Source organism: Zootoca vivipara, chromosome 1 (assembly GCF_963506605.1).
Source record: "Zootoca vivipara chromosome 1, rZooViv1.1, whole genome shotgun sequence".
Taxonomy (NCBI): domain Eukaryota; kingdom Metazoa; phylum Chordata; class Lepidosauria; order Squamata; family Lacertidae; genus Zootoca; species Zootoca vivipara.
The window spans coordinates 18,826,260-18,841,499 of record NC_083276.1 but is presented as its reverse complement, the minus strand read 5'-3'; the positions used below and the strand labels follow the sequence as shown (position 1 = coordinate 18,841,499).

Genomic DNA, 15,240 nt, shown 5'->3' with positions numbered 1-15,240 from the left:
TGGGCAGAAACTTCTTACTGAAAGTGAAGGGGTGGGAATCAGGTTTACCTGTTAGTATTGCCAAATGCTTTACCAAGATTTACACTTCTTTCTAATATTAAAACGTCATTCGGAAGAGCAACTCTCATGTTCTTTGTCAATAAATACAGGAAATGGAAACCATTAGAAAGATTGATGCTGTGCACATTAAACAATATGTACATCTACTGTGTTATAAGTGCTAGTTTAGATCCAGAAATGTACTAGTAGAAAAAAATATGTAACAGTTGTGCTGTTTACATGAACTGTTGCACAAGAACTAGCTTGAAGACACTGACCACATTTGCACATAATGGTAAACTAAACTTTCTAGGCCTTGTCAGAAGGACACCTCTGGTTCTGCCTTACAGGTGAAAATCATAATATCGTCGAAAAGTGCATTTATTTCAGTAATGCAACTTATTACTTTTTATTTTTCTTATAATTTTTACAAATGCTTTCTTTTGGAAATTCCACAGTAATAAAACAAATAGTTACAAAAATACAAAAATAAACATCGCTATTACATTTTATTAATTACATTCCATTTATAATTGACCCAACTAACAACAAATAATTACAATGACAACAAATAAAGGCTTGGCATATCTTGCTTTGCATGTCATGCATCTATCTCGTATATTGGTTTCACCTTTTAAGTTGCATTACTGAAATAAATGCACTTTTTGACGATATTCTAATTTTCCGATTTTCACCTGTACTGTTATAGATCAGGCACCAGACAGTCCCACCTGAAAACTTGATTGTCGTCAAAACAGTCAAATGCTGCTGTGTATCTATTTTTAGAGAGGCGTTGCTTGTTGCAAATTACGTATTGAAAGTGACATTTAGCAGATTCTCTTTTGTAAATCAGTAGATCTATTATGACTTAAAGTGAAATATTCCGAAGACATTTCTCAAGTTATTCAGGTTTTTTGTGACTGTTTTATAGCATCCAATATGATTTTTTCTGTGGTTTGCCACTGAAGAGTAGCAGTAATTAATTAATACTATTTGGAAATGGTTGGTTACTGAAAGGTGTATATTTAGAATTTTCTGCTGTTTTCATTTGTGATTGTGGTTTTTATTTCATTTTTTTGCAGGGAAGAGTTTCGTACAATGTGGGTGATTGGGTTAGTGTTTAAGAAAACTGAGAACTCTGAAAATCTGAGTGTTGATCTTACATATGACATTCAGTCTTTTACTGACACTGGTAAGGTTGACTCATGGAAATCATTCTATCTCTAAAAATATGACAGCTAAGTTAATTGTGATTTGCCTTGGATCACAGATGTCCTTGCAGTTATTGACAACTGCTAGTAAAATATTTTCCTTCGTAACAATTATTTCAACATTTGTTGGTATAAATACAGTGGTACCTCTACTTATGAATGACTCGACTTACGAATGGAGCTCTGTCCGCCATCTTGGATGCTGTTTAGATAGGGTTGCTTCGACGTATGAATTTTTTTGACTTACGAATGTGCGTTCGGAACGCATTAAATTTGTAAGTAGAGGTACCACTGTAGTCTGATCCTATGACCAGGGCCAGTAGTAACCATTGTAGCAAAGTTGGTCTCGCCCTGTGCTGCAGCTTCCACAGTGGACCAGTTGTCTGTATCCCATCTGAATCATAACATGCAGAATAGTCACTTAGCAATATTAAAACTCGTTGGTTTTCTGTGATCATGATAGTGGCAGTTAGTGAGGGCTGAAAAGGCAGAATGCTCTCCACTTTTCGACACTGCAAAAAAGTGTTAACTTGCGAAGAAGCTTTTCTTTAAAAGAAAGAAATGGAGAATTGTGAAGCAAAAAAAAAAAAAGACAATAAAGAGGCAGCCTGGATAGAAAGAGCTCTAAAATTCAGGATTCTCTTGAGAAAGATTCCACTTCTGAAGCATTGTTTATCATACTAAGGCAGTACAGCTTACGCTAGCATCCCTTTGTTAAGGTTCACTAACACTGCACTTACTTCTTTCCAACTTTCGTATTGCATTGGAGGGGTCATGTTTTCATAGTGGAACACCTGTCTCTCATCTTGCTGTTAATGCCAACTCCCACTTCCAATGCCAGTTCACACTGCAAACATATGAATTCCCAAAGAGGAATTTGCAGCTCCCCCACAGTCTTTATAGCTGCCCAACTAAGCCATGGTTTGTTCTTGGCTATAGCTTGTGGTTAATGAGGAGAGATCGTAACCACAAGACCAAATTCAGACAACATGCCAAGCCAAACCTTGGCTTAGTGTGGCAGTAAAAAGGTCTGGCAGGGAGTAGCAAAGTGGCTAAGAGCAGCTCTTTGGGAGTGCCTTGCTAAGCCATAAATTGTTGTATCAGGCCCATAATTTTGCAGGAAAAAAGTGTTTCTTTAACGGTGTCCATATGATGATTTTGTTTTGCATAAAGCCCTAGTGAAATGCTGTTGCAGAGAATTTCAGTTGATACTCAAGGCCAGGTTTTCGGGGAACCAGAGAGGGGGCTTAGAACGAGCAGGGGGAGCTGCAATGTGTCCTGTGACTTGGTGGTGTCAAGAGAGGAAAAAAGATTTACAGGAACAACAACATTGCTGGTAGCAGTGTTGAAGTTTAAAGAAGGCGAGAAGGAAGAGAGGCTTCATTCAACTTTTCTGCAGAATTACTTACACCACCTTGGTTGTTATCTCTGTTCCCCCAGTTGTGATTGGGTAGGTGCAGCTTTTTGAACTATGAGATGCTGCGAAACCCTGTTAACTTGCTAGCCATGAGAGTTCAGTCTGGGAAGGTGGATAACCCCGTCCCTTAGCGTCTGAGCAGTGTGACCCTGCCTGCAGCCAAGAGGAGGTGCTATACAAGATGTAACAACTCATTCCCTTTGCCACCTTGGGAGAAACTTTGAGGCAAAAATAGTAATAATCACATAATGCCTTTTGAAAAGTTAGGAGAAAGGCATTTGGCATGATGATGCGACACTCTGCATATTCCTTTTTCTCAGGATTGAAGAAAGTACTGTTTTTCATTCCAAAAGCAGAATTTTCAGGAATGCAAATTTCTTTCAGGGCAGGCAAGTAATGGGCTTTCTCCACATGTAAAACATCTTAACGGTCTTCTCGTTCTATAGTTTATAGGCAAGCAATAAACAGCAAGATGTTTGAGATGGATATGAAAATTGCTGCAATGCATGTTAAAAGGAAGCAACTTCATCAATTGCTACCTAGTCATGTGCTTCAGAAAAAGAAAAAGGTAACACTTCAAATGAACTGGCAAATATATGTGTGTATGCTCTTAATACAAGCATATTCTAGTATCCTAGATTTCTGATGATACTAACTTGTCATAAAATATTTGTAGTCATAACTAAAGAATGCCCAAATTCTCTGTAGGCAACCTACTCTTCTTGTCTTCTCTGACATGATTCTGGGATTATCTTTGACTTGTAGTTTGGGTGGTAACTGCTCAGAATTCCTGGAGCATTTCAAGTTAGTGAAACTTGCTCATTTTTTAAACAGTGGGCAAGGATTAAAAGGAACAATGTTTTAAAAAAAATCCTCAGAGGCATTCGCAGAGATACTGCTTTGATATCTGTCAACAGTGATTTCAGCCTTATGCAGCAATTCTCAGACTTGCTGTAGCAGGTCTGTTGAACTTGTGAGAAAATGAAGTTACCCCAAGTATTAAAGTACCAGCTCATCTGGAATACCCTTTCACATAAAGTCCAGAGATGGGCATTGCATAAGAAAAGGCAAAGAGGAGGGAATCACTGACCTACTGCAAAGTTGGGTGTATGGAAGCATCTACGTCCCTATTCAAATGTTGCATATGAAGCAAACTCAAGTTTGTAATAAGACACTTGGTCTTTTCTACTCCTCCTCATAGTGATAAGAAAGCAGCATCTGATCCAGTTTGTACAAAGTTGCTAGCTTGCTTTTTTACCCCTCCAAAAAGGTCAGTTTTAGGAAATAATGGAGAATTCTCTGATGTGGTGTCAGTTAGACATGTTTAGCCTGGAGAAGAGAAGGTTAAGGGGTGATATGATAACCATGTTCAAATATATAAAAGGATGTCATATAGAGGAGGGAGAAAGGTTGTTTCTGCTGCTCCAGAGAAGCGGACACGGAGCAACGGATTCAACTACAAGAAAGAAAATTCCACCTAAACATTAGGAAGAACTTCCTGACAGTAAGAGCTGTTCGGCAGTGGAATTTGCTGCCAAGGAGTGTGGTGGAGTCTCCTTCTTTGGAGGTCTTTAAGCAGAGGCTTGACACCCATCTGTCAGGAATGCTTTGATGGTGTTTCCTGCTTGGCAGGGGGTTGGACTGGATGGCCCTTGTGGTCTCTTCCAACTCTATGATTCTATGACTCAAGCACAATACAGCCCACATCAGGCATTACTCTTCTCTGTGAGGGGAGAGATTTGCACATGTACAAAGCTTTTGTGTTGATAAATAGGAGAGAGTGAATTAAAGATAACTGGCATGGCATGAGCGGACTTCTCTTTCTCTTTCACCCATCCCCTTCCCAAATCTGCCCTGGAGGATCTCCCACTTCCAGGGCTGATTTTGGCAGTGCGGGGTGGGGATTCCTGTTGCACCATCGTAAGTCTGTCCTGCTGACAGGTGGCCACATAGGATGTCACTGTCTTTCTGCCAAATCACAGTAGAGTTTCTTACTACTGCTGAATAACATTTGTGATTTATGGTCTCACCGATTTCAGCATTCGACAGAAGGGGTCAAGTTGACAGCACTGAACGACAGCAGCCTCGACTTATCTATGGATAGTGATAACAGCACATCTGTGCCTTCTCCTACTAGTGCTATGAAGACAAGTCCATTGAACAGTTCTGGAAGCTCTCAGGGGTAAGAATTCGGCTATCTGATGACAACATTCTCTAAACCACACACTGTATATTCCGGTGTATAAGACGACTGGGCGTATAAGACGACCCCCAACGTTTCCAGTTAAAATATAGAGTTTTGGGATATATTTGCCATATAAGAAATACGACCCGGCCTATAAGACAACCCCCGACTTTTGAGAAGATTTTCCTGGGTTAAAAAGTAGTCTTACACACAGGAATATACAGTATTTATCTCAAAGTAAAAGGAAAGAAATGCTTGCTGGGTTTGTTATTCTTCTTTGTCTCGGTACATTTCCACATAGGGGTTCTGCACCTATGCAGAACATCCATCCCTACTTTCAAGGTGTATTAATTAAGCATCATTGCTCCTTCTTCCCATGCTGCTGTTTCAGCCATCACAACCATAGTGCTTTTACAAGAACTTCCTGGTGCTAGAGTAGTATTTTATTCAGACAAAAGCAAGCATTATTTCCCTATGTTATGTTTTGTCTTCTATCATTGATGGCCTGTCTCTTCTAACACTGTGTGCAGAATTGCCAATGAGGGTGTTTCTGTTGAGAATTCAGTTCCACCTTAAGGTACAGACATATAGCTGTTGTACGTCACATGTCTGTGCACTTCCATTTGTGTATAGCTTTCGCTTTTGCCTTCTGCCCTGATCACGAAGGAGAGGAGACATCTTTTTCTCACACCTGAGATATGCTTAATAAAGCCTGTAAATATGCCAACATGTCTCTCTCTCTCTGTGGTCACTCAAGCTGCGTGGATTCTGCTGCAACAGCGTGCCTAGGCTTTTGAAGTCCAGGTCCTTGTCTCACAGGTGGAGGCGCTATGGTGTATGTGAACAGTTTCACCACGTTGAAGCTTTCTGATGGATTGAAACTTAGATACTGATAATTGTGATTCGAGCATGTACAGATTGTGGCCCACCAAGCTGAATGCAGCCCCTCAGCCATGTATTCTGGCTTGCCAGGTTCAGCTACCCTGTTGGTACACCCCTAGGGAGATAGTAAATCCAGGAGGCTTATCAAGGCTCTCTAGGTGCTGGTGAACTATTTGACTTGGTGAGTTGCAAGTTGTGTAGGCTGTCTTTAATTCATGAATGTGTTGTGCTTTTTCAAAAAAAATATTTTAGCAGAAGCAGTCCTCCTCCAGCTGTGACGGCAGCATCTGTGACCAACATACAGGCTTCTGAAGTCACTGTGCCACAAACAAATTCCAGTGAAAGCTCAGGGGGTAGGAACATAATAATAATACTATGCAAATATTACCTTTCTAAGTTGGTTGTCCATTAAGTCATTTTTTCCTCTCTTTAAAATTGTTGGTGATTTGCCATTCAGCAGAAACTTACTTGCAGTACAAATATTGTCATATACTTTGCAACTTGTATTGTGAAATTACATGCTAATAAAGCAGCCAAAATTCAAACAGCAGAATTACTCTTGGAAATTCAGAATCTTTTAAAATGGTGTTTGTGCTCTTCACAATATGGTTACACAATGTTTGCACTGCAGCTAAGCGGCATTGTTCCTCTGACAATATTGAAGTTATTTCCCAGCTTTATTGTCCTTGTTGCCCCCCCCTCCCACCCCCCAAAATAGTTTGGCAATATGGAAACAGAAAATCTTAACCTGCCCTAGAGTGTGCATGTAATAAAACATGTGAATAATAATCCATTATTTAACCAGCTGTCCAGTGCTGGTCAGTATCTTAATGCTAGGGAATGTGATATGGTAGTTGTTTTAGACAGTAACATAAACAAAGTTATTCTTTTGATAATGTCAGGTCATCAATATTAGGAATTCTCTGTCATGGCATTGAGAGCTCTGCCAAGGACCCCCAAATTTGAAACTCAGCATAAATACTGTGAATTATAAAATCAATGTATTGCATGCCTTCAGATGGCAGTATTTCCTGCTGTGGAGCTCTGAGCACTGAAAGACAGAACTCATGGCCATTGAGCCTTCAGTCATTGATTAAAGCTCAGTAATAAAGAAGCTTAGAACCGTTTTTAATGCAATACCAGATTTCCCAAGGGCAAGATTAAGTACTGAAACCCATGTTTTGTAGTATTATTACATAAACACTTGATAAACATAAACACTTGTTTTGTAGTATTATTACATAAACACTTGATTCCTCCAAGTAGCCATTTATTGTTCGTGTTGAATGCAGTTTGACCTTGAAAACTGAAATGTCTTTGAGCAGAGCTGTACATATGTTGGTGATTCTGTGGGAGTGCAAAAGAAGTATAAAATGTTGATTCCTGAGAAACTGGACTCTTTTGTTTTTAAAGAGAGCTGGTAGCCTTTTGAGACATAAAGATATGTTTTAAAGTGTGCAAGCAATGCTTGTTGAAATCTCAGGTGCCAGAGAGGTATGTTGAATAAGTTTATCGGTGATTGAGGATGACCCATAGTGTCCCTCAGCCTCATGATTTGGAAAGCTGGAATAAATTGTATAAAATAGCAAATTTGGGTAACAAATAACATACAATATGAAAACTATGGAGAAAGTTATCCAGGCCACAAAATTCCTCAGTGTAGGACTTGAATTGCTTAGGCACAGAACTCTTGATTTATTTATTTTTAGTTCTAAATGTACAGCCCTGCTCACGGGATTACATGCTGAATATTTGATTTCATGGTAATCATTACAATATATTTCCCAAGGTTCTTCAAGTGAAAGCATTCCTCAAACTGCCACACAGCCAGCCATCTCTACACCACCAAAGCCTACCATCTCTAGAGTAGTTTCTTCAACCCGTCTTGTCAACCAACCACAGAGACCTTCAGGAAACACCACAACGAAAGTAACTAGCCCTGTAGCAGGTGTGAAGAGGACATCATCCCCCAATACAGAAGAGTCTCCCAAAAAAATAAAGACTGAAGAGGTAATTTTATTTACTATTGATTTGAGTTTTTTGTGTATGCTGCCAAGAAGTGGTACCAGAACTATAGGATTAATTCCTCGGTGCTGGGACCAGAGTTGTTAATAGGTGGTGAATTCATTGGTTGCCTGTGACAGCCAATGAGATTTCTCTGAACAATTCAATGCAAGTGAAAATAACATAGGAATTAGCATGCAATGCAAGCAAAAGGTTTTACACAGTTCAGCCTTCTCACTACAAGTTGCTTTTTCCAGTTATTTTAGACATCCTGTGGAAGATTCCTAGGTGATTCCAGAGTTAGCAGGGTTAGTGAGAGGGATGTGTGTGTTATCTGCACACAACTTGTGTTGGGAGATACCCATGTAGCAAAAGTTGCTCCCAGTTCCAGTCAACACACAGCTTAACATCTGAATAGTTTACTGTTGCAGAAGATAAGGTTTCAGTAAAACAGTTCTGGATGTTTCTGTCTGTCAAACACTTCCGGTCAGACTCGCTCATTTTATGAAACCTGTATTTGATTGGGGGGTGGCCTCTTGCTGAGATGAAAGAACTTGCTTGGCTTTAGTCTGGATTTAGGGCAAGGGTGGGGAACCTTTTGGGTGGCAGATCCTAATCAGGACCAGCCTTGCAGGCCAAATCCTACAGGTATGTGGGATCATGTACTTGTCACTCAAATGCCATCATTAAGATGCTGAATGTTTGACAGTAGCAGGGCTGCCCATCTGTCAAAATCCTTCTTTGCAAGCCTTCCCTGTATGAAATACTGCTACCAACTATTTTCCTTCAGCATATTGTTCTTGGACTCCAACAAAATATTTGAATCTACTTGAGACCACATAACACCGGTCTTGAAAGATCTACATTGGCTCCCAGTACGTTTTCGAGCACAGTTCAAAGTGCTGGTGCTGACCTTTAAAGCCCTAAATGGCCTCGGTCCAGTATACCTAAAGGAGCGTCTCCACCCCCATTGTTCTGCCCGGACACTGAGGTCCAGTACCAAGGGCCTTCTGGCTGTTCCCTCATTGCGAGAAGCCAAGTTGCAGGGAACCAGGCAGAGGGCCTTCTCAGTGGCGGCGCCCGCCCTGTGGAACGCCCTCTCATCAGATGTCAAAGAGAAAAACAGCTACCAGATTTTTAGAAGACATCTGAAGGCAGCCCTGTTTAGGGAGGCTTTTAATGTTTAATAGATTATTTTATTTCATTTTTCTGTTGGAAGCCGCCCAGAGTGGCTGGGGAAACCCAGCCAGATGGGCGGGGTATAAATAAATTATTATTATTATTATTATTATTATTATTATTATTATTATTATTATTTCCAATTATGTCTCTATATGTAAAGCTATATTTTGACAAAGTTCCAGTCAGTAATGGAAAAATGTTTGCAGAGGGGTACTTTACTGCCACCAGCTGTCCTCAAGAAGCCCCTCCCAAAAGTCAGAGGGTGCACACAGGCACAGGGAGCAGTGAGAGATCAGAGAAAAATCAGGTGGAGGAACTTCCCACAGCTTAGTTAATGGAAAGCACTTCTCCCAGATTTTTAGCAATTAAGATCAGAAATACTGTATATTCCTGCGTATAAGACTACTTTTTAACCCAGGAAAATCTTCTCAAAAGTCGAGGGTCGTCTTATATGCCGGGTTGTATTTCTTATATGGCGAGTATATCCCAAACTCTTTATTTTGACTGGAAAAGTTGGGGGTCGTCTTATACGCCCAGTCATCTTGTATGCGGTACTTTCCATCCGATTCAGGGAATCCACATCCTTATGCCTTGGGAGCGGCTTCTCAGGAGGGGGACAGGAAAGTTGCCTCCCATTCATCCTCTTCAGTTGACATTTCTCCAATTCCAACCATGTAGGTTAGTCTTGCATCATGGCCCGCTGTCCTTTTTTCAAGATGTTAATTTTTGTTCTATTTTCTGACAGGAGGAAGTGAATGAAGATGCTAGCTGTCTTGATACGAGTGATCAAGATAAAACAGAAACTAAGGTAAACTTCTCATAACAACTGTAGTACAGTGGTACCTTGGTTTATGAACTTAATCCATTCCGGAAGTCTGTTCTTCAACCAAGGTGTTCTTCAACCAAGGCGTGCTTTCCCATAGCAGTGGGGCACTCAAATTACACTCAAGAGGAAGTGGAACATGTTCTGCTTCCAAGGCAAAGTTCACAAACCAAGACACCACTTCCAGGTTTGCAGCGTTCTTAATCCAAGTTGTTCATAAACTAAGCTGTTCTTAAATCAAGGTACCACTATACAGTACTCTGATTCTGTGGTTTCTGTGCTATCTCTGATTGTTTCTTGCAAATGGTTCGCTGCCCCCTCCAGATATTAATACAGTCATCTCAGCAATTATCACCAATCTTCTGCTGTTAAAAGTGTGCCTGTTTAATATAAATTTAAGCTGTAATCATTTTTGTCATCCAACTCCCACCGTAAAATTTTGTTCTTTATATACCTGCCAACTAAGATTTCACTTCATGCATCTCTCAACGTGAAATCTTGTGCCATGATAAATTTGTTGGTCATTAAGATGCAACGCGAAGCTTTTGATTGTTTGGAGCACCCGTGTTGTGTAGATACTGACATTTTACTGCTGAATTGTTGCCTGTTGTTTTGCACTTGGCCAGCAATAGGTTGTTGAACCTAATCCTGGAAGACTTCTGAGAGGCAGGAGTTTACAGTACTTACCCCAGAATGCTTAAAATAGGTGGTATGGAAAATCCCCGGAATAGTGTGTAACTATTTCTATCCTCCTTGGCATTAATAGTTCATGCAGTGGTACCTCTGGTTACAAACTTAATTCGTTCTGGAGGTCCATTCTTAACCTGAAACCATTCTTAACCTAAGGTACCACTTTAGCTAATGGGGGCCTCCTGCTGCCGCCGCGCCGCCAACACACAATTTCTGTTCTCATCCTGGGGCAAAGTTCTTAACTCGAGGTACTACTTCCGGGTTAGCGGAGTCTGTAACCTGAAGTGTTTGTAACCTGAGGTACCACTGCATTGCCCTTTTCAAAGGCACCATCCTCCCCACACACAGTGCCAGGGAATATGAGAGAATCACTGTTTTCCCCTTCACCCTGCAGATTAAACGGGGTGAAATAGTAGTGTATAAACAGGACACAGAGTAAAATACAGCAGTAAGTGTAGGGGGGGGGAATACTATTATTTCCAAACTTAGGTTTGAGCATGTTCTGCATTTTAAGTGAATAACAGTAGAGTTGGAAGGTACCCCTAGGGTCATGTAGCCCAACCACTTGCAATGCAGGAATCTGAAATAAAGAATCCATGATAGACGGCCCTCCAACTTCTGCTTAAAAGCCTCTAACGAAGGAAAGTGCTTGTGGAAGATGCTGCGTTACCACTGTTATTATTATACTGTGTGATAATTAAGCTTGTGTGCTACCAGCTGTGCTACAGCATCAACTCTTAAAACGTCTAGTGCTGGATCTTGCTCATACCATTTTTGTTTCTGCCTTTTTCAGGAAGCACTTGATGCAGATTCAGAGATGGCCTCTCAACCAGAAACCCTTCAGACAACAGTATCACTGCAAGCCCCTCAGGTACTCGAGTTTCGTTTCATAGTAATAAATCGCACAAGGCATTAATAACTCCATGATAGGTAGAGTTTTGGGGATACTACAAGTGGTCCAGAGACCTGTTCCACACCGCCACGGATGAGAAGCTGTTGTTTGCTATCCTCCTGGATAGCTCAGTTGGTAGAGCACGAGACTCTTAATCTCAGGGCCATGAGTTCAAGCAGAAGAGTCCTGCATTGCAGGGGATTTGACTAGATGACCCTCATGGCCCCTTCCAACCCTACAGCTCTATGGCTCCACCTGCAAGCATTCATGCATTCCCCATAGCATGTCAGTTGACGTCTCAAGCCTTTGTAGACATCCTAGCAGAAGGGTAGATTGACGGCATTCCTCATTGTGCCAGGATCCCCTGCCCACCCAAATGGCAAAGAGAGGAAGGGTGAAGGACCACGAGTTTAAGACCCAGACATTGACATGTAAATTTTATGTAATCCTCCTTATTTTTATTACCTACAAAGCCAAAATAAAGAGGTTGGGTGTATTGCCTGACTGAAACCACTATGGTAGTGGGAGAATTTAATAATGCAACACACTTGGCATTGTTGGGCATGTTCCTAATTCCATTTGTGCTTGAAATTAACACTTTTTTCTCACTTTTCCACTCCATCAGAAAATGCCCAGTACAGACCTTTCAGATATTCCTGCTCTCCCTGCAAACCCTATTCCGGTTATCAAAAATTCAATAAAACTAAGATTGAATCGATAAAACCAACCTCAGGGGTCCATAAACAGTATCTGCCAATTCAACCTATTGTCTTCTAAATGCTGAAATGGAGAACAGAGAGTGCAAGACGAGAATGTGAACACAGATGGATTGAGGTGTGTTTTCTGCACTTCCCTTGCTGGGCTATAATCACTTGATCTGGAAGTCCAGGTTAGTATGTGAAGTCAGGAGTACTATTAAATGTGTTAGCAACAGTTACATTGAATACTTCAAAGGATTACTGCCTTTCAAAAGGAATGGGAATACTATTTCTAGCCATATTTGACACTGATTGGATTTATGTTGATGCATTGTTTGGAACACACACACACACAAATAGAGCTTAAACTGGCAAACGAATCCCTTAAAATGCACTTTTATGTACTTTTTTATTGAAATATGACTAATTTTAGCGTTTCAGCTTGATAGTTTTTTATTTTTTATTGAAGATATTATTCAATATCTACAACCTTCAAATTAGAGAATGGCCCGATTACATTGTGTACCGAAGTATGCGCTGTATCTAGCTCTGTTACCAATAACCCAGAGTAAAACTTTAAAAGAAAATGTCAAATCTTGAGGTTATAAGTTTGAGAAAACAAGAATTGGGTATTTGGTGGGGCATGATTAAGAAGTGGTCTATTTTTTATTTATAGGATTATTTTATGGTGCATACAAATCAGCTATCAAAAAGCAAACAATTTTTCATTCAGCTAATCAGATCCCCTCCTATTCTCTTCCTGTACCTGTCATCATATTTCTTGGAGGGGGGGAGAGAAAAGCTTTTGCATTTAACTTGTGTTTCAGTTTGTATGCCTAAATTTGGACTAATGTCATCCGTCAAATGCTGGTATTTCTTTTAACTGGTCATGATGGTGGTTACAAAAGCTCTATAACTCTGTAGCCCTTCAGGCACGAGTGCCCCGCCTCCCGCCCCCCGTGACTGAAATGGAGTAAATAAAGTGTGCCTGTGAAGCATTTAACTCTGTCTTGATGGCCTTTTCATCACTAAATATAAGAGTTTTGTACACTCCATAAAAGTCCTGTCTGCATTACAAACATCTCAAATTTTAAATATATATATATATATATATATATATGAAGGCAGATCTTTCTTACCCTATAGGATTTTAAGTTTATTTTATTTTATTTTTAGATAGCTCACCTGAAAGTAGTTTTTACATTCTAAGCGTTTTCTTTTAAATCACAATTCTAGCAGACACTTGAAAACCTGATAAAGCTCTCCTTGCCCAGTTGTCTTCGTTTTGTTCTGTAGAGCTATAAAAAAATGACTAGCGGCAACTTTGTTTAAAAAGGTATGAAAATCTCACGTGACTAAGCAGCAGAAAGTGAGGAATGCCAGTGATTATCAGATGGAGATAACAAGCTATATATAACTTTTGATTCAATCAAAATTAAGTGGGGATGGTTAAATTGCTCTTCCCATATTTTCTGATCAGCATGTTTAATGACTTCCTTCCCTGCATTGTGCTCAATCCTCCTACATGTGCATTTCCATGTTAAAGTAAAATTACTTGCTCTTCCCCTTCCCCCCCCCCATAAGTTAATTTTCCAAAGCCAAGAGATTGCAGCTTACTCTCCCGACCTCCCCAGTTGTGCAGTAACCAAGATTTTATTTTCTGCCCTTTTGTCTACGATACCTAGTATACAAAATTTTTGCCATCGCCCTGTACAGCCTCCTGTGACCTAACCTTTGCTCCCGTAATATTACCTTGCACCCTCCCTCTCCCCTGGGACCCAGTCCAAAAGGTTTAACTAACAGTTGAAGTGTACAAACTGTCTGTGTATTTTGTGTAGCTATGGAGTTTAGATCGAACTTGCCAGGCACAAATTTAGTCTCGTTTTGTTTACACATGAGGTTTTTTTTTTTCCTTTTCATTTTATTAAACGTTTCATGTATCTGCACCCAAGTTTTGCCAAGCTGGGAACTTGGAATCTTTTCTGTATAGTGACTTTTTAATTCTAGTTTTCATAACCTGGAGATCAGACTGTTGCTTTCGCATGATGTACGTAGGTGTCTCATGACTGGAGTTGCTTTGTTTTATAGTATCTGTACTCCTTGTATTTTTCAAGAGCTATTTTGTAAACAGATGATGTATTTCTCCATGGAAAACAATAAAAAAACAGCACAATCCCACCGTGGCTTGGTTTCTTCCGAACGTGTAAAATAGTGGTGTCTCAAAATGGTCAAATTGACTTAATTGTCTCTTGCTAGTTGGAAAACTATGTGAAAAGAACGATGCCGAGAAAAGTATTCAGTAAATAGAAGCCGGTTTTAAAACCATCAATTAACAGTGTGCTCAGTTTGAGTCTGTTAAGGCGGGAGGGGGGGTAAATTGCTATTTTCCGGCCTACTTAGTTTTTCAAAAGACAAACAATAGGGTACTTACCACATATTATCACATAGTGTCCAACTTAACCTTGCATGGTAGAGTAGGGGGAAAGCACATGAATACAAACAATTGAAGGGGGGGATTTAATTTTAAGCTTGAAAAAGCTTGCTTTCTTTTTTTGTATTTGAACCAATCAGTAATGTAGCTTTGTACTGTACTTCTGTGGGAGAAGCATTGTTAATTGCTTTATTACCAGCAGATGGCAGTGTTTTCTTTTGTTTCAGTGGTTTAAAACTCAAAATGATAACAAAGAACTGCTACAAACAGTGCCTCACTTAACTTAAATTGCCCATTGGCCTCTAGGCCAGAATAAAACAGGTGATTTTTTTTAATTGTTGTGCAATCACTTTAAGTAACAAGCTGTGTTAATGTAAACCTCAAACAGTATTTCATCGAAATATCCCATCAACTGTATGGTTGCACCTGAAATTAGCTGGCCATTCTTGGGTAAATTTATAAAAGCCGCACAGAACCGAGTTGCCCTGTTCCAGGATTCCCCCCCCCCCCCAAAAAAAAATTAGTTCTTTTGTGCAGCATCAGAAGCTACACGAGAATGTCTCTGAAAGCTGGGTGAATGGGAGTTGAGACGGGTCGCCTTGAGAAACCTATGAACACAGTTGCACAAAAAAGCACCACCTGTAGTTCTTTGTATCTGATTCAATTTTGATTTTAAATATATTTATTTAGGGGAACTACCAAGTTCCAGTGCATTTTTCATTTACTCCTGACTAGTACCAGTGGAAAAATTCCATCTTTTACACTGGGTGTATACATATTTAAAAA

At 40.0% G+C, this 15,240-nt stretch overlaps 1 protein-coding gene across 2 annotated transcripts in view; it reads left to right on the top strand.

Moving 5' to 3' along the window:
• The window catches only part of PAPOLA (poly(A) polymerase alpha), a 45,410-nt gene extending 31,209 nt beyond the window's left edge, over positions 1–14,201 (top strand). Inside the window, exons 15-22 of one of the 2 annotated variants that reach the window (XM_035106498.2) lie at positions 1,122–1,231; positions 3,114–3,235; positions 4,707–4,849; positions 5,990–6,087; positions 7,524–7,744; positions 9,666–9,728; positions 11,227–11,304; positions 11,951–14,201. In XM_035106498.2, the coding sequence (XP_034962389.1) occupies positions 1,122–1,231; positions 3,114–3,235; positions 4,707–4,849; positions 5,990–6,087; positions 7,524–7,744; positions 9,666–9,728; positions 11,227–11,304; positions 11,951–12,046 (931 nt within the window). In that variant the 3' untranslated portion in view covers positions 12,047–14,201. Of the gene's footprint in view, positions 1–1,121; positions 1,232–3,113; positions 3,236–4,706; positions 4,850–5,986; positions 6,088–7,523; positions 7,745–9,665; positions 9,729–11,226; positions 11,305–11,950 lie in introns of both variants that reach the window. The other variant, XM_035106490.2, reaches the window with a different exon arrangement.
• The last annotated feature ends 1,039 nt before the right edge of the window (positions 14,202–15,240 follow it).